At 42.2% G+C, this 25424-nt stretch overlaps 2 protein-coding genes across 12 annotated transcripts in view; both read right to left on the bottom strand.

Moving 5' to 3' along the window:
* LOC311012356 (ATP-dependent 6-phosphofructokinase, platelet type-like) overlaps nt 1-2844 on the bottom strand; it is a 148628-nt gene extending 145784 nt beyond the window's left edge. For 4 of the 9 annotated variants that reach the window (XM_084007790.1, XM_084007791.1, XM_084007784.1 and 1 more), the window contains exon 1: nt 2631-2842. In XM_084007790.1, the coding sequence (XP_083863916.1) occupies nt 2631-2733 (103 nt within the window). In that variant the 5' untranslated portion in view covers nt 2734-2842. Of the gene's footprint in view, nt 1-2630 lie in introns of all 9 variants that reach the window. The other 5 variants (XM_084007787.1, XM_084007786.1, XM_084007788.1 and 2 more) reach the window with 3 other exon arrangements.
* A 3913-nt stretch (nt 2845-6757) lies between these two features.
* LOC311012646 (nuclear receptor coactivator 2-like) overlaps nt 6758-25424 on the bottom strand; it is a 52113-nt gene continuing 33446 nt past the window's right edge. For 2 of the 3 annotated variants that reach the window (XM_084008222.1, XM_084008221.1), the window contains 16 exons: nt 24964-25065; nt 24678-24818; nt 23768-23915; nt 20549-21755; nt 17708-17930; nt 17343-17567; nt 17068-17256; nt 16882-16990; nt 16592-16760; nt 16049-16351; nt 14170-14247; nt 13256-13700; nt 11974-12208; nt 11693-11846; nt 11140-11214; nt 6758-10743 (listed from right to left, as the gene is read on the bottom strand). In XM_084008222.1, the coding sequence (XP_083864348.1) occupies nt 10732-10743; nt 11140-11214; nt 11693-11846; nt 11974-12208; nt 13256-13700; nt 14170-14247; nt 16049-16351; nt 16592-16760; nt 16882-16990; nt 17068-17256; nt 17343-17567; nt 17708-17930; nt 20549-21755; nt 23768-23915; nt 24678-24818; nt 24964-25065 (3815 nt within the window). In that variant the 3' untranslated portion in view covers nt 6758-10731. The remainder of the gene's footprint in view (nt 10744-11139; nt 11215-11692; nt 11847-11973; nt 12209-13255; nt 13701-14169; nt 14248-16048; nt 16352-16591; nt 16761-16881; nt 16991-17067; nt 17257-17342; nt 17568-17707; nt 17931-20548; nt 21756-23767; nt 23916-24677; nt 24819-24963; nt 25066-25424) is intronic. The other variant, XM_084008223.1, reaches the window with a different exon arrangement.

The following is a 25424-nucleotide window of genomic DNA, read 5'->3' as shown; positions in this document are numbered from 1 at the left end:
GTTTTCTTTTGAAATGAACAGGAGATTTGAATTACTACCCAACGTTGTAGGTGATCTAGTGAAGCATATCGCTGGTTTTATCAAAACCGTCCACGGAAACCTCTCATCCTGCATATTACCCAAGACTTCCCTTATACGACACAACAGATAAGAAATGATGCCTCTTATCGAGGCAGGAGGCCCAGAATGGGTGAAGCCAAGTACAGAGCACAGCAGGCACAAGCTGCCCCACAACCAACGGGCCTATCTCTGCCAAATGTCCTCCTACAACACATGCTTTAAACAACCCTCCCATTCACCGGCCCTTGTCTGCAGAATGTGCACATGGGACGTGACTACTTGTTGGATGACAATGTCATGGTTTAGCCTCTGTTCAGACACTTGTTAGTGTTAGTGCAACAGACACAGCTGATGTGTGTGGCTGCACTGAACTAGGGCTGCAACGTACACATATTTCCAAAACCAATAAACCTGCAATTTATTTTCAACGCATGCAGCAAATCCTCACACGTGTGAAGCTGTAACTCCGGATTAGTTGGCAGTTTTTATTTTAAACCTGAAACTGCCACCAACTGTGCTTGTCAACAGTTAAAAAAGGTTAAAGCCGTCACGTGATGGGGGCTTTTTTCTTGCGATTATATATATATATATATGAATTACATTTTTGGATGGAATGAGGTTCATTTTTCTGTGCTTTCGCAACATGAATACAGCCATCAACTCATCACGTTGTGTGGAATGGGTCGAGTTAACATACTGTGTCTCTGTGTGTGTGTGTGTGTGTGTGTGTGTGTGTGTGTGTGTGTGTGTGTGTGTGTGTGTCATTTTCCAGCTGAGCTCTCAGAATTACTGACTATTCCCTCCGGCCTGACTAAAAATCTCTAGTTGTGTGTGTGTGTGTGTGTGTGTGTGTGTGTGTGTGTGTGTGTGCCTGTATGTGTAAAAAATGTGCCCTGGTAATCACTTTTCATCTTGATGTTGAGATAGGTGCTCCTGGGACACCGGTAACCCACGCTGCCAGGAGGAACGTGCCGTTTCATGTTAGCACTACAAAGGTTGGGTGTATGGGAGCTGATGTGCTGCAGCCTTTAGCCTCACAGTGTTATGTAACTGCTAACATTAGCTGTGGTTAGCCTGCAGCAGCACTGTGTGGATGCTAAAGATGACAGAGCACCATATAGATGAACCGTAGGAGAGTTTATTAAGAGTAAGATTACATGTTCTGATGACGTTTCAGGAACATTAAAATAACAAAACAAATTCGCATGAGTGACACAAATACACAAAAATGTGTTATGAGATCAGCATTGAAGCTCGAAAGCTACTCAACACATCCCAGTGGAGATATCCCTCCCATGATTATTAATTAACGATATCAACAATGACGTCACCGAAAGCTAATTGATTCATGTTGTTAATGTTAATTACTTTGCATTCATTTAATTCCCCTTCTTATTCTCACGTCACTGCATAGCCTACTCGCTGCTCCTCACGTAGGCGGCAAACCCCCACCGCGACAGGGTGGGTGAAGTTACGAGCACGTTAACAGGAAGTCGATACATTCTGCCTTCAGAATAAAAGCGCCGCAGCGCAAACTGGAGCACGCGACATTTACTGTGAAAGGTTCGCTCGGAAGTGGTTGTGCTGAGTCTGTGTAGCTTCACAATGGTCCTCTCACGACTCCGGGATGCAAGAAGACACGTGTTTCCACACATCTACTGTGATGTACGAGGGTTGTTTATTCCTGTTTAAGAGTTGGTTTAGTCTCTTATGATGTGTCAACTTTCCAAACAAAGGATTCTTAATACAACAGGAAACCTAAACACTGCAGGCAGTCTTCGGTCAGTAAGACGTGCAGTAAATATACAATCCTTTTATGTGGACCCGGGGCCTCACGATGATAACCGTGCAGAAATATCAAGATTATTTAATAGTAATGATAGGTCCTGGTGCACTGGGGCCGTGAGGGGGGCTCAGCGGTTAATGGTGATACGGAGAGAAACACAGGCAGATGTTTCTCTTCACTTGTTGATATCAGTGCTGCTTTCTAAATGATCCGACAGCACCTCTTCGAAACCCGGGTTAGATTTCAGCAGACCTGGATTATTAATCTGCTCTAATATGGTGAATTGTAACATTATAGCATCCATGCAGAAATGTCTTATACGGGAGCGTCAGCTGTTGCATAACCGCGCATCCTATAGAAACCCCGAGGGAAGCACGATTATAAATACCTTTACATATTGATTAAAACATCGTTCCCTCTTTGATGCACGGGAGCCTTTTTAAACCGCACCTTCACGGAGGAGAATGTAACGTACCGGTTCCTTGATCGGACAAGTCTGCGCGCGGCTACGCGTCCATTATCGGACAGGGCTTTCGCGTTCCTGTCGTTTCTTCAATTGAACACAGACGACTTTTATTGCAACCCTCCACCGAAACAACGTGACAGACGGAAATACTATACGTATCTTGCCAACGTTAACGCGTGAAGAAAACGAGCACAATTACTAAAAAAAACGAGTTATTTGCTCAATGTCAGCACTTTGCGGTGTCAGTCATTAATGGGGTTGGAGTCGGCAGAAGCCAGCAACGTGTCCGATAACGGAACTCAAGCTCCGCGACATTACCTTGGGCATCTCCTCCGCTGGTCAGCACTGCGATGGATTTACCAGCGCCGGTCAGGTTCTCGAAGAATTTCCGGGTGTCCTGTCGCTTCGGTGCCACCGCCATGCCTGCCTTCCCGGTCCCTGTCAGCCCAAAACAGAAATGTACTATTCGACGACACGTACTGCGGCGGAAAGTAACGCTGTCCTCAGCCTCCGAGACGGGGAGATACTGTAGTAGGACCGCAGTGGTTACCGCCCTCCTGCTTCACGTGCACGCCCCTAGCTTCACGTGCACGCCCCTCTGACCAGAGATCGCACAACGAGCAAGAGGAGTCACTCCATGCTCTACGACAATCACGAGCATGCGTAAAGGGTCCAAAATATACAGAAATTACCAACAAAATATGTATTTATATAATTGTGAGCCGTCAGTTATCTAGAGCATACTTAGCTCACTTCTTTGAAATTACAAATGTGGATGCCCAAACAGATGGGTAATTACGTTTTTGCCACACGCTTACAGAATACAGTTGTTTTTTCAGACTACCGGTATGTAACTTCTATAATGTAATAATAATGATAATAAAGTTACCGTATCAAGCCTAAAAGTTGAATTAATAATCAATACGATTTGAGTCCTATTCAACACACATCGGTTCTACTTATGCCGACTAATATTAGCAAACTTTAGCTAGGTAGGCTATTGTGGCTTAGCAATGTCACCAATTAACATTTTAAATACTTTTGTCTCCAAATTAAACAAAAGGAAGCTTTAAAGTCATCAGAGGAGATTTTTGTTGTGGTTGTTTTTAGCTTGTGGTTCTATTCCACTCACTCTCTGTTAGCTTGCATAATCACGACAAGATGCAATTACAGAATAACGGCACATTGATTCTGAAAAAACAAACAGATTTACCTCAAAGTTTTATACAGTTTATAAATTGAAAGGCTGTGTTATCAGAAAATGATTCCTTCACTAAATAATTATGATCCGGTGCAAATTGCATCTATTGACGTCTTTGCTCAAACTCATATTTACAATGTTTACTGAGATAGTACATCAAGTGAGAAGTAGAGTGATTTTATCATATACTTTCATGCAATCTGCCGTCTTTCTGCAACCAGAGGAGTCGCCCCCTGATGGCCAACAGAGAGAATGCAAGTGGATGCCTTGGCTTAATTTAAGAACCACAGGTTGCTGCCTGGATGTAACTTACAACAAGTGCATGAATCATGTAATTATATTTTTGACAAAGCGACGGAGCAAATTCTTACAAGTTTTAGTAGTATAATAATAGTAGCGTATAGGCTTTCAGAAAATGTAAGTATTTTTGTAAAAGCAAAGAAATTGATTTTTTATTCTGGCTTTAACCAGTTGATATACTTTTTATTCACTTAAATTCCATTAGTAGCTCATAATGTATTGAGAAAGTAGAGGTATCCAGGCCATGTTTTCTCATTTGTATCCAGCTCACAGTTTGCGGTCTGGAAATCAAACGGGAGTGAGAGGTCCTCACTATTTCTTTCTTCCTTTGGCTCTCAGAGCAGGCCTGCTGAGCCAGAACAGGAGAGCCAATGGCAGGTGTTGTCGTGACTGACAGGTGAAGCATCCAATAGGCGTCCACAACACGTACTGAATACATTCCAACCCATTGCCACCCAGACTGTGGTCGTTCATACTACACAATACTACACTTCCATTAACAATTCATAACTTTCTCTGTAATACAAACACGAAAAGGGAGTGTTGTAACTTGACATAATGACACACAAAGAACATTGATAACGAGATGCATTATGTAATGGCGGTAACAAAGAATGAATACAGATACAGAAATCTCAGATACTCCTGAAATATTTTCATGGCCCTCAGTATTTCTTTATGTACATTCTAAAGTTATGAAATCTGTATGAAGCCAATCATCACGTTTACCTTTTATGAAGTTTATGACCTTGAGCAATCGTTTCCATGCTGCCAGCTCAATCTCAATGATGGTATCTTTCCGAGTGCAATATGGCATCTCAGGCGTGGCGCCAGCCAACAGTTTGTTATATTTCATAATAACATATTCACGACAAAAAGCTTTATTTGAGAGTGAGTTGGAACATGTTCCATATCTCCCCTGGCAGACAGTGGAGCTGCTGTGTGATTAGATTTGAAGGGGCCATGCAGAGGACACCAGGTACCGGACCAATGTCAAGTTCATTGTGTATGCCTGCCTTCTTATTAGTGAAGCTCAAATGTGCCCTTCTATTCTATATGGTAGGTCATCCATAAGGTCTCCTAAAGTGAGCTAAGCATTCAAAATAAGCAACTTCTTGAGGGCCACATGTATGTGAGTGTGTCATTAAGCAGAGTCAAATAATGTTTCTTTTTAACATTCAAGATTCCTTTCAATATGTGAAGATAAATGCAGGGGAATATGCATAGAATAATGAAAAAAAAAGTATTTTTACCTCGTTAATACAACTATCATAGCTGTGAATATTAATGTGATTAGTATAAGCTTCAATAAAGGACTGAAACCACTACACTTCCCAGAATGCAACTGAGTGCCATATCATTATGACAGCCTTCCTGCCTGGTACATTTGAACATCTTTCAATCATCATATCCCCAATTTGTAACACAGGCCTTCTTTTAACAGAGATAACCCTGATAAACAGCCTTAAATTGGTGGATTGTCCCTCAAAGTTCACCAAGTTTAGAAAGTTGCAGGAACGTGTCAGAAGTCCCCCGTGGCCTTCACCTAAAACATGTAACTGAAAGAGACACGAACCAACCAGGAAGAGACTCAATGTGACCACAAAGAAACAAGAAGACTTAAAAGGGGGCAATACAACCACAACGAGACACAACATGATCACAGAGACACAACATGACCTCAAACAGACACATAACTACCATAAATATAGACCAGACTATACAGACCCCAGGAGGATTTCATGTTTTTAGAGAATCAAACGTGTATAGGCAGAGGCTGTATTGCCTGAACATCGCAATGAATGACCATTTGGCTTTCAATGCTTTCAATTGGTTAAAAAACCCCCCCCAAAAAAAACAGATGTGTGTCACAAAGAGCACATCTAGAGCTACTCAGGCCCAACAAGCCTGAGTAGTTTATGGGGGCGGGACTAAATAAGCTTTGGCTTCTCCCGCTTTCCCTTTCGGCCATGTGTATTGTATCATTTTAACAAAGATGAAGTGTGATGATGACGATTTAATTGACATGCCCGAAATAAACAAATAAATAAACAAGCCACTGGGGGCGATGCCAGATTGGCCACTTGTACACGTCATCACATCGTAATACGACACACGCATGGCTTTATGTTGTTTTTGCGTCTCAAAGTCATCACGAGAGAACAACACAGAGGACATGACTGAAACACGTCTGCACATATAGAGTAATAATAGTAAAATGGGTTAATGCATCTTAACTTGAATAAACCCAAGTGACAAGATTTTTTAATAACCCTACATTTGGCATGCTATTTATAAAATAGGAGGAATATTCAGGAGGGAAGTGATGGGAACTCTAGGGAATAATTAAGCCAATACATTCATTGAAAAATTTCCCAGGGTGCTTCACAGCAGCCCACTGCTCCTAAATGCTTTGGGTTGGTTAAATATAGTTTTATCTTTATTTTTTTTAGTGTGACCATGTTTACCTCAAATTCCTTGAGAAGGTCGCCCCCTGCTGCTGTAAAGGGACAATTGCACGCACAGGGATTTGACCAGATAACAGTGATGAACAAACAAAACTCTGAGGTACATGTACCCTGTAAATATATTCTTTAAGTCCAAATAACATAACTGAATTAATTTCGGTACGCTTGTTGTTCAGAAGTATTTTTTTTTCGTTAGTTCAATTAAGAAATAATGTGTATATTTTTGCTTTTAACTAACATAATAAAATTACATGGAACCTGTTAACACAATGCATTTAATTACATTCAATGTTTCAGTTTTTTCAGCCATTTGATTTCAGCCAATGAAGTATACTTCATTTGATTGGCAGTCAGTGTCAGGTCTGCAGTCCATTATAGCTCATGTAAGTATAGAAGAACAAGTGTAATGCAGCACACCAGAGTCAGAGGACATCTGCTTCCCAGTGGATGGAATTAAAAAGACGGAGGCAGTCCCACTCAATAAAAATAATTTATTTACAGTGGCATGAATCATAAATTAACGAGCAGCATTGGCAAAAGCAACATGAGAGTCAACAGCTTGCATAAAGTGGTGTGAACGTCCGGACTTTTGCATAATAAAACACTCACACTCTGAAAGATCTGTACGTACTGGATTGTGTCACCGCTGAGATATTTAATATGAACATCAGGGCAGAGAAAGGATAAACCTCTTGAACTGCAAACGGTGATCTTTGAACCCCCTCTGTGACATCCCATTGTACGGTGAAACACGTTCAGTTTCAAGATGTCAACTTGCAGCCGATCCCAAAGAAATACAGGAGCAAACAAAAGGGGCAATAATTATGTTTTCTACTGAATCAGAGGACAATGAAAATGAATATATGTTTCCGTTGCCCAGTAGTTTACTTCATGATTATTTCAACACTTTCTGTCATTTAACATCTAAACCATTAGATCTATAAAACAATTAATCCACACTGGTGTATAATGAAACATTTCAATAACCACCTATATCGTCACCCTGTCAACCTATTTTTTGCTTGTGTTGTTGCAGAGCAGTACCGGTAGCGTGATGTTTAAGGTGCCAGACTCGAGCTTGGGAGCATTTTGGTTGCCTAACAACACACACAGAGGGAGACATTACTCCGCTACATCTTTACAAAGCCAATAGCTGTTTGCTGCAATATTAATGCTCTGAATGTCGGGTATCGCTCCTTTAAAGCCCCTATGTGTAGATTAGAACATTTAGACTTTGGCGCCATCTGGTGGTAGAATCACAAAATACACCTGATGAAAAAACGTTTGTCATGAGAATAATTTAGAGATATAATTATCACAAAATAAACAATTTGACACATTGGTGGTTTAAATGTGGGGGGGAATCTAAATGACAGAAAAATAAAAGTAAAATGTGAACAGCAGGCTATGGACAAAAATAATCCTCTATGTCTCCATAGGTTTTACATTCCTTAGTATATTATTTAAATTTATTTTATAGGTACAATCAGTTTAAGACCGTAGACTGTACAGAACGTGGACAGTCTGTGTGCCGTCACCCGTAGGTGCTGAGGCGGCTCCGGCCGTCGCCATCTTAGCAGTGACGACACAGCCTGAGTTTAACCGTTCATCGGCGCTGAGGCGACCCAGTGACGCAGCAGAGGAGATAGCTAGCAGCTAGTGACCTGAGACAAAGCAGCCATGTCCTTAATGATGGATATCTTTAAGCCTTAATATAACTTTAATGGGGGAGTTTTATAAAAATCCTGTACAGCTTTCATGAACATTACATTATCAAGACCAAAACCATAATTTGTTTGTTTCTGGTGAAATGTTGGGCATTTAAACATTGAGGTTGATGGGGGTTGACTGGTTTTTGGAACCAGCCTTAAGTGGCTAACAGATTTTGTGTTTTTTGGACAATGTTTCTTAATTGTATTAGTAGTGTGGTCCTGCATTGGAGTTGGATTATTACTTGCATTTCTGTGACCAAAGCCATAAAAAAAGACACCGATGTTGCTGCAGTCACCAACAGAGATCAGCAAAGGTCAAAGATGACTTGACACCCCATTAAAAACACTGTGTTGATGCATTGTGTACTTACAAGATGCAACAATACAGTTTAACTACAAACGAAATCATTTTCAATCTTTCCGCCAAGACATTATTATTGTCATTTCCTTGAGTTATGCAGGTTAAAACAGCTTGTTCTGTGTCACATCTTGGGGGAAAGATTTTAAAAACTTGGTCGTCTAATTATTACCCCAACAGTATACAAAGTGGTAAAACACTCGCTCAGCAGTATGTGACATGTAATACACCAGACAGAGAATCACAGATCTAAGGCATTATGCTTCGTCTTTAGCATCTTAAGGTACTTACAGTATTTTGCAAATCGATAAAATATTCATCTATGAACCAAGAAAAATCTTCATATATATGCAGAAAGTTTGACATTCAAGACATTTCCATTGTTTTCACGTTATCTCTTAGATGTTTTCCTGTAAAATCTTTTGGATTTTACAATATGCTAGCACACATGAGTATGATTTACCTTGTTTTTCATTCAGTTTCAATTTTCACATTATTCTTTGGGGAGGAAACATTTTTACAGTATGTGCTTCACAGATTTCTGGACCATCTGAAGTAAAGAAAGAGGGATTCATGAAATCCACGCTGCCAGTTAAGAGTCAGTTTTGTTCTTAATTGCAAGGAGCTCATGAATAGCTAGACCACCTTTCAAATGGACTTGATGAATCTATGTCTAAAGTGTCTGGGGGTCCAGTCTGTAAAAAGTCATATCACTTTGGATGGTTAGAGTTCTGGTTTACCTGATCTTCTTTGTGAAATACAAAAGTTTAATATGGCTAACATTAATGGGTTTATAGGACCTAGGTCAGACTTTATCCTTGGCTAAAAACCTACATCCTTCTGAGCCGGTCTATTATGCATTCATGTCCAGTATTTGAGTGTGTCACGACCGTCTTGTTATCCAAAGATCAGCTCCACCCACAGAAAGACCCAACGCAACAAACTCCATGCTTTTTAAATCGTCCTTCAGCATGACAGGGAGCTTCAGCTCGACGTCTGTGGACTCTTGCAGGCCAGTACACAACCATGAAGTGTAATTTTAAAATAAATCACAAGAGCATGGAGTTTTATTAGGTGTACACAGATTTCTTTTAGAGCCAAAGCTGCTTTGGAGGCAGAAGTCATTTGATTGGTGAAATCTCCGTGGGCGACGGTATCATGTTTACGACTCTGGCCAGCTAGTTTAGCATGTTAGCATGCTAACATTTACTTGTGGGCACTAAACAGTACAGCAACAGAGTCCAGTGGGGAAATGAACTATGTACATGTATTCATGTAAAACACTGATTGTTGCTCTGTTTTGTCTTATTTCGTTTCTTTTGGTTTGTTTGTTTGTTTCTGTAAAGGGTCTTTGTGTTCGGAAAAGAGCTAAACAAATACAATTTATTCATATTATTATTTTCACCCCTCCTCATAAACCGGCCAGAAAGGTGCCTGATTTTGAATGAATGCAGCCCAAGGCAGCTTCAACCTGCTGTGGCCTGCCTGCTCTCTGCGTGGGTGTGTGTCAGGCCTGTGAGCCTCGGTACACTGAGGGGCTCCACAAAGTGACAGCAGACTGCACACCCTGCTTATTCGCTGGGTGCTACCCACGTGGGGTCCTTATGCTCAAAAGAGTCCCGAACACAGAACATTTAAAGTTAAATACAGGCAGAGAGCAGGGTCTCTGTGGATACAGACACCAGCACACACTTACAGTAATTAGTAATTATAGGATTATTTTAGTATCAATCTAACCATTTATTGTTGTTTATTACGCCTCGTTATTTCCGCCCACTGAGGTTTCATTTAACCAATGAAATGTTTCTGCTCTCTGTTTGTTGGACTAAAACTCCAAGCTGCTGTTTTACAATACCACATAGAGGAAAAGGGGTATTTTAAATCTAAGTATGTACACTATCTATAGACATTTACCTTCATTCAAAAATCCATTAACTAGGGATACGGTTCCCCTGTAACTACAGCAGTTGAAATATATTAATTTTAAAATTGACATCAAAATGTACCATTTTGAGAGATTCTCTTAAAAGAAAGATACCCTTGATTTTTTGTGTCATACAAAAAACTCTCTAAAACTTCTTCAAAACTATAAATACCTGTAAAATATTTGTCATAAACCTTCTGATTTGACGCTTTGAGTCAGCTCTAAAATAGAACCATAAAAGATAAAAATCCACAGGTTCCTTTTATACTGATCAACCATTCACCCTCCAGTGTCAAACTGTTTCAGTTTCACACACTGATGTACTCTCTCATATACAGTATATGTGGTTGTCCTCACTCCATCGAGGGAGCAGCGTCTCCATCACGCTCCTCGGGGAGCTGAGCTGAGGAGGCGCCAGTGTTTTTGCACGTTATTTTGTCTCAACCACAGCTGGGGTCAGCAGAAATTCTACAAAAAAACAGAAAATCTCATTTATCATTGAGGGAAATAAAAAAACAATCAGTCTAAAAATGATGGTAATAATAGAAAACACACATGCATGGTGGTTGGTGAACAGGAACTTGAAGGGAGCAAAATGGAATCATATTTAAAATAATAGTAAAAATGTAAAAAAACAGCAACTTTGTGGTGATAGTTAAACGTGCTGAAATGTTGAAAGAAGCTGTTTTAAGGAGTTTCATAGTGCTGATGTGTGAGCTGTTCTATTTTGATGACTGTTGAAACTGGTAAACTAGTATTAAGAATTCAATTATTCCAATAAAAAGTGGTGTTTACCGTATAATTCTGTTTCCATTTGTCTTGTGTTTAAAAGAATACTTAGAAGTGTCCAAATCTTTAACTTACAGAATTGGCGTCACCCTCTTGTGTCAACATGTCCATTTCTGCAAGTTGCTCCAGGATCAGGCTGCCGTCCCTCACCTGCATCAGAAAAATGACAACAAACATGATCGCTTCAGTTCCTCAAGACAAAGGAGAAAAGTTGGGCTAAAAATCTATTATGAAGGAAATATCTTAGCAAGAGTTAATTTTTCCCTCTTTTGTCAGACTCATTGACAGAAATCACGCTGAAAAGGCCAAAGAGTGAAAACTCATGATGAAAAATGTATTTGTGCAAATGATAAATGTCTTTGTGTAATAGATTGAAAAACGAAGCATAGAGATTTAATTTTGGAATAACATAAATACATGAACATGAATGATAAACACAATCATCCATCACGATCGCTGATAAGGGTCGCGGGGGGATGGAGCCGATCCCAGCTTACAGTGGGCGAAGGCAGCTCGCCAGACTATCACAGGGCTCTAACACAATCACTACCAATCAAATGATCAGTACGAACATTAATCATACATTTGTACATTGACAGTAAATCATCTGAAATGATGCATCCCTCACCTGCTCTGTATTCATGGAGCTCATCTGTCCCGACATCTGGTTCATGTTGCCACCATTGCTGGCCATGACTCCCATGTTCATGCTGTTGCTGCTGTTGAACATCCCTCCGTTGGCCTGTGTGGAGTACTGGGACTGGGACTGTTGGGGGTAAACACTGGAAGGATGCAAACTGGAATCAGTATGTCAAATATTCAGAAAAACACTCAAATCACGGTGAAAAAAAAACATATTAGTGAATTATGTTAAATCATGTTCGCATGGAACCGTTGAACTGGTCTTACCTGTTGCTGGTGGAGATGTTGGCAGGTTGGGGCCACCCTGGGCTCGGCTGGTAGCTCGGTGGTCCCCTCTGGTTCGGACCCTGGGGCTGGGTTTGGGGTTGGCCCTGGTTCTGCTGCAGCATGGGACTTTGACCCTGCCCCATCCTGGGGGACAGCAGGGGGCTCTGCGGGGTCGTGGCCCCGCATGGAAACCCTGACACGGGATCCTGATGTTGCTGCTGCTGCTGGCTCATTCCTACAGATTGGAGCAGATAAAAGCTCATAAGCTGCTTGGACGAGTACAATAACACAGTCTACTGACATAAGGACAATAATATCTACTCTATTTATAGTTAATAAGTTGCTCTACTGCTACTCTAGTTTTAGATCATTAAACAAAAAATTGAACATTATTTGCAAAACAACACAGACAAGACAAATAGGAATGATCTAAGAAGAAATATGGAGAAATAATGTCAGTGCTGACATAAAAAAAACTCTTTAAAATACTTAAAGGCGAAATGAAAAATAATAATGCCTCTCAATGATCACTTATGACCCACTAGAAGTGTGTAGCGGTGTCAGTTATCTGCCCTCTGTATGCATTTTCTTATGTTGCTGTGTTTGGATGTTTCTGGGCATCAGCGTCTATAAAAACATAGCAACCAGGAGCCAGATTTTAACGTCCAAGAGGAAGCTCCAACAATGACGGACACTGGACCAGAGCGAGAGTGAATCTGCGGTTGGCGAGCATCAACACATCCTACTCATACTGCCTTTAACATCCAGTTCTGGGTTTAGGTGACTCTACAAGTGATAGACCAAACAATAACCTGAAGATAAGAAGTTCAATGTCCAAAATTAACTATTTCTTGGCTAATGAGTTTAGGAGTGCATTCACAGCAACCTTTAATACACTGACTGAAGACACATGAAGTCAATAAATGAAAGATCTATGATTCCCAGTGTCACCACTAGAGTTATTTCCCTATAAAAGCCCCACACGTAGGGTCCTGGATGGTTTATGACAGGGTTCAAATCACAGACAGAGAAGTGTTAAACTGAGTGAAAAAGCAGAAAATCTTACGCAACATTGTTGATTAGAACATAAAACAAATCCAGCACGAGAACAAATTGTAATCATGCAACCTCACCACATCCAATCAACTTGAAAAAGGACAAACAACAGTCTGAACAAACATGATTATATGATTGCCACCACAACAAATAAAGCGACTATGACGCCCGTGAAGCACACAGACGACTGCGGCGGTGCTGATGCTGCTGTGCTCTAATTATATACCTGAACTGCTGAACTGGTAGGCACTGTGCTGTGATGGAGGACTCATTACCCCGCTGTACTGCCCACCTACATTTCCCATCATGCCCTGGCTAGCCAGATGATGGCTGGGGGAGAGAGGGGAGGAGAAGGGGCTGGAGGAACCGGGATGAGGAGGAGGAGGTGGAGGAGGAGAGGGCAGGCCGGTACCGTAGCTGGAAGCCGGGTAGGGGAACTGCGGCGGGTTGCCCTGCGGGAGCCGCGGGTTGGTGCCGCCTATGGGCATCGGTGTGGGAGCGGCGCCGCCGTTGGGCATGGTGGGCGGCATGTTGAGGCCCTGAGTCCGCATCATCATGGCACGCTGCTGGTGCACGTGCTGCTGCTGCTGCTGCTGCTGCTGGCGTTGGCGTAGGTGGTTGCTGAGGTACTCGCGTTGACGCTGGGCCAGCATCTGGGCGTTGAGGGTTCCCTGCAGGCAGAAACACAGGGAGGTGACCGTTACAATACATGGAACGGGCTGAAAACAAGACGTTGAGCCTCTGTACATGGGGCGGCTGCCCTAACCACTGCCCCACCGCCATTTCCATTGTGACATTTTAAGAATAGCTTTGCTAAAGCAATACACCTGTTAATATTCCATCTTATTATAATAAATATTATTAGATTATAATTTGACAGTGAACCAGGAAGTTGTTCCAATCTGCACACATTTTGATGGTTAGCTTCCAGATTCTTTTAACAATGGCCGATGATTTCTTTGATTCTTCAAATGTTGGATCTTTGTCTCTCTCAGTCCTTTCAATTGTCAGTCATGTCAGTCAAACACACACACACACACACACACACACACACACACACACACACACACACACACACACACACACACACACACACACACACACACACACACACGTATGTACATACATACATAGACTGACCTGGTTTGGTACATTAGACCTTAGAGGTAGATTCATATTGGACACTCCACTCATCTGGTTCACCATTGGCTGGCGGTTCTACATGGAGGACAAACACACTGCTTTATTCATCTCATTGGAAAATCCAGCAACAACCACTCAGACATACAGCAATAGCAATAATAATAATAATAATAATAATAATAATAATAATAATAATAATAATAATAATAATAATAATAATAATAATATGATCTGGCAGGTTTCTCTAATGAACAGAACAATCAATGTAATACTTGATCACATCCATAAATTTAAAGTGTACGAATAAAATGCATGCAAAACAAAACACAGATCAATTTTGATATTGTGGGTTATTTTGCCTCCATAACATGGAAGTCTAGTCTTTTTTCACCAAAATCAAATTACCACCAAATTATATAATGCCTCATTCATTTGCATCTTTTAATATATAAATTGAATGTATTCACCTGTAGTGTCTTAATATATATATATATATATATATATATATATTTTTTTTTACAAATATTTAAATAAAATATAATATAATAAAAATAACAATATTTTTAAAGGAAATTTTCATAACCAGAAATCTCCACTTCAGTAGCGCTGACATAGGAAACATTCCAGTTTAATTCCTATGTAATTAAATCGAAGGTTGTTACAGTGGTTTGGTCATATTTAATACATGCAACATTTTAAAAACTCTTAAAAAGTAAAACATTTCGTGTCTCAAATCTGAACTCGCTCCTAAATCATCAGTGCCATTTTAGCTGTTATCAACAAAGTTGTTGATATACACAAGCTGTTTTTTCTCAACTCTCCACCAGGTGGCAGTCTACACATAATTATGGCGTAAGAATGAAATCCCTTGTGGTGAATTATTATATTTCGAAATTTAGTAATAAACCCCTTAAAAAGGGACTATCTTGTTTTTTCAGTGGCCCTGAGACACATGACTATAAAATCTAAATAAAACCAAGAACTGTAAAATATACTTAATTCAAATATACATGCAGACAAATATAGCACAAGAGCATAAAGGTCCTGTATATACAATCACAAAGAGCAACATTATGGGGGAATGGGGTCACTCACAAAGGGTGCAGTCTCTGCATGCAATCATCTTTATGAGGGAGTGTATGAATATTGTGTGTACATGTCATTCATTGTTAAGCGTCTCAGCAGCAGCGAGTTGCTGATGAAGGCAGAAAGCTGCAGCATGTTTGTTCCTTTCTGGCTGCTGCTGTTTAACTCGGTGAACAACGCATGACATGCGAGAGGAAAAAAAAAAGAGCAAAAGAAGACGACATCGTTTTGAATTCCTCTCGTTTTTTTTCATGGAAGTGGTGCAGGTGAGACGTATGTTGGCGGTTCCCTTGACAATGTGATTTTTTTGTATTATTATTGAAGAAAATAAGCTCTCCGGCATAAAAACATTTATTTTATATACACGTAATCTTCAGCAAGGTAATCTTCACAAGTGAACACTATTTTCAAGATACTGAAGCATAAATGCAATCGGGCATGAAAATTACAAACTACACGACGAGTTATGACCTCTGCAGGATTCAGCGAGTGGAAAATGCACACAAACTATCACATAAGCTGTGTTGAAACTCATGAAACCCTCCTTTGCTGGATGAGAAGCAACACAAAGAGTAATATCCTCTTTCCATTTTCCACGAGGGATACTAGTCACAACTATTAGTAGTTACTGTACGACCAAGAAGTCCCTTTGACACAAAGCATCCAACATCACCTATAGTATTATAGTATAAGTAATATATTTTTTGTCTTGTTTTTCAGGGAGCAAATGCAACGTCTGAATTTTGTTGTGCATCCTTGAAGAATGACATAAATATCCGGTGCCACCTACCAGCTGGGCCTGGAGTCGGTGCTGCAGCTGGAGCCTCAGGTTGTTGGGCTGAGGTTGCACTCCTGGATTAGGCCCCCCTGGCCTCATCCCGAGAGGCCTGGGCCCCGCACTCACAGGCATCCTCATCATGGGGGGGTAACCGGCTGGGGGCATCCTCTGCGGCCCCATGTGGCTGCTCATAGACGGGCTGTGGAACCCACCGTCGGGAGGCATGCCGCCATAACTTGGTGGACCACCGTAGTGTTGGCTGTACAGGAGAGGCTTCATGTTGGCCGCTGGGTCCGAGGAGCCGAGGTACTGGTCCTGGTCGTGCATAGGATCAGGCAGGTGTGAGTGAGAGGAATCAATGGTTTTCTGTGTACATTTCCACTACTAACTCCCTTCTCATATGTTATGCATATTAAAAAAGTAGGCACTAAAAACAAAACAAGCTATTAAGATTTTATAAAATACACTAAGAATGTACAGAACATGTTAAAGTGAGTGATTTGTTATTGGTCCACAGACCACAGGGGGTCCTTAGGTCAGTTTGAAGGGCCTCACCTGTCCGGCCAGCGTCGGGATCCCGAGCATCTTGTCGATCTCCTCCAGACCCTCGTAGTCCTTCAACACCGAGCACAGCTGGCTCAGCAGGGCTCCTTCATCTGGTTGGCCCTCAGGCCCGGTCCCGCAACACCGCATCCCGTCCTCCTGGTGGATGCCGTACGGTTGCCTGGAAGGTGTATTGGTATTATTGTCATACCACACTCAAGGGTTGCCCATCTGAACCCTGGAAATCCTGCTAAAGGCTTGATTTTATTATTTTCTTTTATGCTTTGGGATGAATGCCATACCTGCTTTGGTGTCCATAGTGATCCAGAGCGACCATTTGGTTTGGCCATGGTGCAGTCTGATTGGGTGGGACTTGTTGCTGAGGGTAGCCTGGGGCTGCCATCTCCATCTCTGCAGGGAAGATAAAAAAGAAACCGTCAGTTTGAGAGTTGATGTCAGTTTGTGCCTTTCTTGCTTCGTCTTCTCACCGTTGCTCATCATCTGCATGTTGACCATGGCTCTGGATCCAGGCGGGCCTCTCGCAGCATTCATGCTGGACACCATACGATTTGGTCCAATGCCTTGGCCCATCATCGGCCCCGTGGCACCTCCTATGGGCCCCTGGGGACCCCAGCCCTGCTGCATGGAGCCCCGCATTGACCCATTACTCAGCATACCTGATTTGGGGGAACAGATCAGATGTTGAGGATATGACATTACATACGTCATTTTAGATGATGAAACATTATTTTTCCTGACTTACCTGGATTGGCCATCACAGCCTGGTTGACCATGCCTGCGTGTGTTCCCATCATGCTTTGCTGCTGCTGCTGCTGCTGCTGCATTAAAGAGTAGGGGGGGTTGTTTCTGTGCTGAGGAGGGAATGGCCTGCCAGCATTTGGGTTGGGGCCCATATTGCTGTCCAAAGACGTGCTCCTGACTGGAGGAGCACATCGACCTGGTGGGCCTGGCCTGGCACTGTTAAAGCCTGTTGGGAGGAAGACGAGTTATATACAGTGTTGCACATATCCTGAGACAAAGACATGATGGTGGTATCCATATTCTCATTGAGATTTGTTTGAATCTAAACATCTTTAAGAGCTAGAAACCATCAATAAACAGACGTACTTGCAGGGCTAATGAGAGGTACGCCTCTGTGCTGGCTGCTGCTGCTGTCGGTCATCTGCAGGATGTCACTGATGATGCTCTGTTTGTCCACAGAGGAACCAGGTGGCGCAGAGGAAGAGGAGGACAAAGAGGAGGCTGGTCTTCTGGCCGGCGGCTGGCCCGCAAACAGCTGCTGCTGGCCGCCGCTCTGCAGGTCCTCCAGCAGGTCCTCCAACTCACTGGTCTGAGAGCAGCCACGGGAAACAACAGGATCAGAGGACATTTAAGGACTTGTCTGCTGAGGTTCAAGGACTGAAATGTCCACATTTCACAGAAAGACATTCGCTGCATTTTGTTTTGTTTTGTGAAAATGTAGATTTAGATTATTGATCCAGGCATAACGCTGAATTTGTTCTACAATTTCAACACCTTTTATAAACCTATGCATGCAATCCTTAATTTCAAGCTACTATGAGGAGCTTTCATTTTGCATGACTTCATCAGAACTGATGAGAAGCATTAATAAAACTAATCACAATAATAATCATGTCTTAACCAGTTAAAAGTTCCTCACAGTAACGTTAAAGCAGATACAGGATCATCATGATAATGACTTTTACATTTTACTGCTTTTGAAGAAGTTTTTGAAGGGGGAATTAGATGAAGGCTCTCTTACATGCAGGTGATGAAACTGATTTTGGCAACAAAGAACATGGGAAGCTTCCAGTTCACGTACAAACCTCAAAAACTAGACTTTGAAGGTCTCAGGTACTTCAAAGAATTTGCTACACTGAACTTCCTAACATAATATCATATCAAATATGCATTAAAATCAGAATAAGGTAATCCTAGTTTTGTTGTTGAATAGAAAGGCAGCCATATATATATATATATATATATATATATATATATATATATATATATATATATATATATATATATATATATATATATATATATAAAGGGAAAAAAAGGACAAAAATGTGAAAAAAACTGTCATATAAAGAAAATCAGAAATCTGATACTGAAGCCCCTTCTCTGTATAACAGTGTAACTAAACACACACACACACACACACACACACACACACACACACACACACACACACACACACACACACACACACACACACACACACACACACACACACACACACACACACACACACACACACACACACACACACGGCACGGTTTCCTCCGGTCATTTGGCTGATGAATAGAGGAGGAGCTAAAAATAAACTGCAACCACTAATGAGGTCATGTGTGATGTACAGTGAGACACAGTCACTGCTCTGTGTGTGTACATGCACAAACGCACACGCACAGTGAACACAACATGGACACACATCAAGGGCATCCTCTCAATGGGAAACTTTTCAAAAACCCAGTTTCTGTTGAACAGGTGAAGAACGTGCAGTGTTGTTTTATGCAGCATATCAAGCAGGCGTGCCGCAGTCACTGTTTGACAAATGCCCAATGGTTCTTGCTTTTCACATGGCTGTAACATCAAATACACAGATTAAACTTTATTATTGGCACACTAACTCTACTCCTACCTTAGCTGTAACTTTAGTACGCCCACATTGTGCAGACAAAGGTCATTATTATCAGATGGTTGAACACTCCCTCTGTGGAGACCTGTCCGTCAGCTATTTTGTTCTTTACTTTGAATTTCGGTTTCTTTTTTCTGCAACAGCCTCAACCTCAGAGGAAAAAGCACGCTCCTTGCCCCATCACGACCGGCACAACAAAGCAGCAACTTATTCTACGAAGTACAACACCGAGCCGACCAGGGTGGGAGCCCTTACATGGCTGCTTCACCTCCAGCAGAAACCTCCGCTGTCCGGAGGCACAAGGGTTGTAAGGAGCGTCGGACTTTCAATAAGCACTGCAGCTCTCTGCACCGGCTACAATCTGCTAGTGAGGCAGTGCTACTGAAACCAAGAGTTTTACATCATCTTGCACTCTTTTTTGTTGTACTAGGGATGGGAATATATAGGATTTTGTCACAGATGGCGATAAAAAAATGTCTCACAATATGTTGATCGTGGACAATTTCCATTATCAGGATAAAGTCTTTTTTCATTAAAAAGGATGTGCACTAAAAACTTATCAGTGATACAATAAAAACACTTCTTTTGTTTTCAACAAAATGTAAAATGATTCAAGCATGTTTAAGTGCCATTTTAAGAGTTTTAAACACATTTTGATTATCAGGATAATATTGTGAATCACAATTATTTAGGCCAGGATAGTTTGTACACACAACGTACACACAGCATTCCTCTGCTATTTCTGCGAGAGGATCTTATGTCTCAAATACAGCTGCACACATCACCTCTGTGGAGTTTTTGAATTGTCATTCAGCTTCCTTTTTTTCTCACGCACACAAGCAAAACGTTTAAACAGCCTCCCTGCCAGAGCATCTTGTGTTACAGGCAGAGTACAAACTCCTGACAGCCTGCCATCAGCTGCATAAAAGAGGAAGTCAACACACATACGACAGAATCAAACACCCAGCGTCGGCTCACTGTGCTTCCCACTTGAAGATGATAAGCTGTTAAAAAAATTCATATGTCATTTTTTTAAGTGGACAGATTGCTTCATTCTATTTTTTTTTTTACTTCTAACAGATTGCTATCTTCACGTGTGAATGAGATAAGGGGATTCTGACTGTGAACATTCTCCACATGGTTATTGTCTATTGTTGAAAATGTTGTGTTAAGAACAAAAATTCAATGAAAATTGATTCCCAACTATACCAGAAATATATTAACAGAATAAGCACATTTTGATATTATAAAATGAATGATATAATTATCAAAATAAACAGTAAATTAGTAATGACTGTCACACTGACCTGGTCCGCCATGTTGAACCCTGCTTCCTGTGTCTCTGTCTTGACGTTGGACAGCTGGGGTCCGTCTCCAGGTTCCATCTTGATGGCTTTATCCAGGATGCCGTTATCATCCCTGTCCAGCAGATAGCGCAGCAACGCATTATCCTTCTTTTTCGGGCTCCCCAGCTCCTGTTTTGTGCAGAGTTCACCTAGGGTGGCCATGTTGTCCCCTGAAGCCGACTCTGGCCCAATGGGGTCTTTCCCGGTCGCCTCAGCCGTTAGCTTGGCCAACTCCACGGGTGAGGTGCTGTTCTGCAGCAACCGGTGGAGAATTTTGTGTTTCTCCTTTAGCGAGGAGGAGTGGTTGTTATGCCCAGACCCTCCCACACCCCCAATCCCGCTCAGCTGGTCTTTACAGTTCTGGTCGTCCCCCAGAGGGGGTGATGAGCAAGGATCAGAGGGCTCCAGTTTGGTGGTGAGGAGTTGGAGTAGCTTAGTGTGCCCTTTTGTGTTCAGAAGGCGATTTGAGGCGTCGCTGAGTTCCACTAAGCTTCCATTACCATCAAAGCTGTCAAGGCCACCATCTCTCTCCTGCTCACCCTCCTGGTTTGGGGACAACAAGTCCTGCTGCTCCCCAAAAGTTCCCAATAAGTCAGCCTCTGAACTGGGATTGTTCTTGGCTTGTTGGCTGCTGCTGCTGCTGTGAAGAGGGCTCTGAAGGCCAATTGGCTTTCGGTCAGATGAGTCTGGATGCTGCCCCTCCACGAGTCCCTGGGAAACCCTGTGGCCCTGGCTTAGGGCCTGCAGTGCACTAAGGGAGTTGAACCCTTGGCTATTTCCTGTGCTGCTGCATACGGATGCTGGCGAATGGATTCCGGCGACAGGAGAGAAAGACCCAGGGGGATGTTGGAGGTGAGGGCTACCACAGCTGCTGGTTGCCGCCATGCTGGGGCTCTGGCGATGACGAGGAGACAGCATGGCACCCTGGACTCCTGACGTGACGCTGGGGCTCCCTTGGGCTGAAGGGCTGCCGAGCTTGAGCATCTGAGGTGTGGGCGCCCGACTCGATGCGGCCCCGAAGCCACGTCCAGTTGCACTGGGGGCCATGGTGGGGTGGTGTGTGTTGCTGGTGACACTGGCGTCAGGGGAAGGGGAGGGACCACTCCCACTGGATGGGGTCACGGGCTTGGCCATGCCCTGGTCTGCGGGCATGCTACCCATGTTCTCCCTGGAAGGAAAAGAAAATGAGAATCAGACCTGCTCCAGGGAACGCTGGTTGTTCAGTCAGATCGTATGTGAGAATATGCATAGATGTATGAATTTTAGGAAGGATGTTAGTAGCCTGAAATTGACAAATGTGTGTAATTCATCATACAATCCCAATTCCAAATAATTTGTCTCTCGCCAAATTTTCCGGAATAAGGTTCCATGTCAAACAACAAAAGTGGCGGGACTTTGTCTCTTTGTCTCTAAAATTGGAAATTGAGAAGAAAATAAATTGTTGGCCAACCAGATTTGATAGCGTGGCTCAATGGCCATATGTATATACATTACTTTGTTTGTTTGTTACTCAGGCTTTTATAACAGAACATTTGACTTCAAAGTCAAAAAACAGTCTTTAGTTTTGGTCAAACTAGAATTCCCTAGGTCAAGAATGTTTACGTTATATCCTTAAACTTAATTAAATAACCAATATAAAACTGTTAAATTACAAAGTTTTGATATCTGTCCCTTCAAAAATGATATTAAAACAATAGTATTAAAACAAACATTCCAACACGTCATCCTCAGTAAATGTAGTGGATAGCATTTTGTATGGAGTAAGAAAGTCCACCATAGAGAGGTTAAGCAACTCATACAGTAGAACAGGGAGCAGCTCTGAAACAGTGTACACTACTGAGAAAACACCGTTGTAACGAGGCCTGAAGCTGCAACAGAAAGAGAGCTTTAAACAAGGATCGGCTTCAGATCAAACACACAAAGCTCTCATTGTGCCGAGTGCTGGAGCGATAATTTCCAATGTGAAACTTGTGGAAGTAAAAAGGCCAAGTTCTCGCTATTGATGCCCGAAAGCTCCAGGAAACAGTCCTGGCATTGTTTTCTGACCGCTGTCCAATTCCTGACTCTGAATGGTCATACGAAAAAGGCTGGATGCTGGATCGAGTCGCAGTGGCTTGTGGTGGTGGGAGGGGGGATGGAGATACTGTATAGTGGGCTAGCTGGTAGCGCTTGTGTCTGTTGTGTTCTATACATATGGCAGCGGTTCTGAATAAGAGCCTCTTTGTTCTTGCATTGCCCTTTGTCCAAATCAAGACGACACCGTGATGAACACACAGACGGACAGGGGAAGAAAGGCAAGGAGATGTGCTGCAAATAACATTTATCTTCTTGCATAAGTAAAGTCATTAGGTCTTAAAGCAAATGTGAAAGGTCACCAAGTTTGAGAATTTTAAAGCGGTACAGAGAAACGTTGCTCTTAAGGAAACCTAAGTGGCAGCTACAGGACCAAAATGGAGATTCACAATCAAGAAATCATTTCACTTGACTTTTTATTGAGCTTTTTATTGCGTCTACTGATTAATGGAGACGTAAAAAGCTTTCTCTGGACGGACTCACTGCAGGCTTAACAGAGAGTCCTTTAATGTCACTTTTCAGTTCTTGTTGGCCGAGATGATTTATTGCCTCTGACCACAAACTCACTCTCTGTTCTCTGTCAGAGCATCAATTTGAGTTTTCAGGCTGAATGAGTGAAATTTTTGTTTGAAAGTTTTACTGTTTGGGGAAAAAAAAAAGTCTGTACGACTCTTACTAAGCAAGACTACTAAATTATAAGAGTAACTTTCAGGGGACTAAATGGTTGTTTCTATGCTGGGATTGGCAGAGTTTAAGTTCTAAAAATGCTAAATCTTCTCTTGAAAGAAAAGAGTCTCTTATCCAGGGAGGCTCTTACTATTAAAACTTGGGCACAATTGGAAAGAATTACACCCAAAAAGACTTCAGAAAAAAAGGTTCTAAACCAGCAGGTGTAGAAAACAAGGAACACTTTGATGCAGCCTTTTCAATAATATACAAAAACATCTTAATTAGCCTGCGGTTGCTTCTTTTCTGTTGAATCTAAGGAGCGTCTTAATTGACAAACTGAATTACATTCTGAATTAAAGTATCATTTACAATAGATACAGTGTTTACGACAGACAGACACTTTGCCATAGAGGAAGGGGAGAGACAGACGGCTGGTACCTCTGCAGGATGTGGAGGGACATGTAGAGCTGTGGTTCGTTGGTGGCTGGAGATCGGACCAGCTTGCTCTTGGTGTGAGCCGAGACGATGGTGCCGTCAGCCAGTGAAAATCTGTACAGAGGGCTGAGCGCATGGCCGATCCTCAACACTGCAAAGAGACAGACAGAAAATTACACTTAAACAGCATAACGCGTGACTGACAGCCACTGAACGAGACAAGATACGATATGCAAGTGGTTTCACCGATGCTATGACAGTTTGTCGATGTATTTATGAGTTGATCATGGAGAGAAAATAAGCCCAGAAGGCTACAGGTGTACTTAAAGGGATAGTTTGGATTTTCTGAAGTGAGGTTGTATGAGGTACTGATCCACAGTCAGTGTATCACCTACAGTAGATGGGGGGAGTACCGACACCCAAAAGAGCAAAGAAAGTACTGCTGCGGTCAAGCAAACTGATATTTTAGTCAATATCAGCTTAAGTGTGCTCTATATTTAGGATCTTTTTGCCCCTTTACTTTGCCATCAAACAGCCCTTACTGATGGGGAACTGAAGATGCTATCTATGCTCTCAAAGGCACCATACTCCATTGAGAAAAACAGTAATTTTACCTCTCAGGGCATGGGAGTTGCTGGTCTACTGCTGCCTCCATCAGATAGTTTGTTAGTGTCACAGTGTGACTTTGATCAATCTGAACTAACCCTTTAAAACACTAAAGTCATACAATGATATGAACAAACTAAGTCACTGTTTTTGTCAAAGATGTCCAGCTGCTTTGATTAGATGAATAAAGTGGCTTCAGTTCCCCAGGCTGTCTGCCTACGAGGTGACCAACAGAAAGTAATATGCAGAAGATTTTATAGTCTCCATTAGCTGATCTGCTGCAGGCTGAGCTCTATATCTTACTCACCGTCCTGCTGGTGTTTCTTCGCGAAGGACATCTCCCCGTCATTCTGCAGGTGAAACCTCTGAATGCAACGGCGAACCAGGTCCTCCCAGCCCGGCTTCATGGACGCACGGAGCAGACTGGTGTCCAGAGAGGTGATCTTACCTGGACAGGTAGAAGAACTCATGTTAACAACATCCATATCAAACATGATGTGGAGAGCATGTAACATCTAGCACGGTACTATACTATCGCTATAGTGATTGATCAGACGACATGATCACAGTAGAGCCTCCCCGTCCAGTCCTACCTTGAAGATCCTGTCGTGTGGTGAAGCTCTCGTACGAGGGCATCACGGGTCTCTCTTTGACGGGGACTCTTCTTGCCACACAGATGAGACACGACTGGAAATCTGCATGTTTGGAAAAGCATGGGTGGAAATAATCACCAATCACCAAAATGCAATGAGATATAACATGTATATAAGAATATAGGTAGGGTGGAGGAATGTTGGGCTGCTACAGCAACACGATTTAAAGTATGAGACAATGGGCCCTTTTTGTGTGTGTCTTTGTAGTGTGTAGTGTGTCTATGTGGTTTTGTGTCTTTTTTGGGCCATTTTGAGTGTCTTTGTAGTTTTGTTTCTGTGTAATTGATTTGGTCTTTCAGTAGGATTGTTACATCTCTCTGCAGTTTGTGTCCCTTTGAGGTTGTTTCACGTTTATTTGTAGTCGTTTCGTGTGTCTTTGTAATCCTGTTGTGTCTCGTTGT

This window comes from Eutrigla gurnardus, assembly GCF_963514095.1.
Source record: "Eutrigla gurnardus genome assembly, chromosome: 4".
Taxonomy (NCBI): Eukaryota; Metazoa; Chordata; class Actinopteri; order Perciformes; family Triglidae; genus Eutrigla; species Eutrigla gurnardus.
Note: the sequence above shows the minus strand (reverse complement) of the source record. Positions and strands in the feature narration are given on the sequence as shown.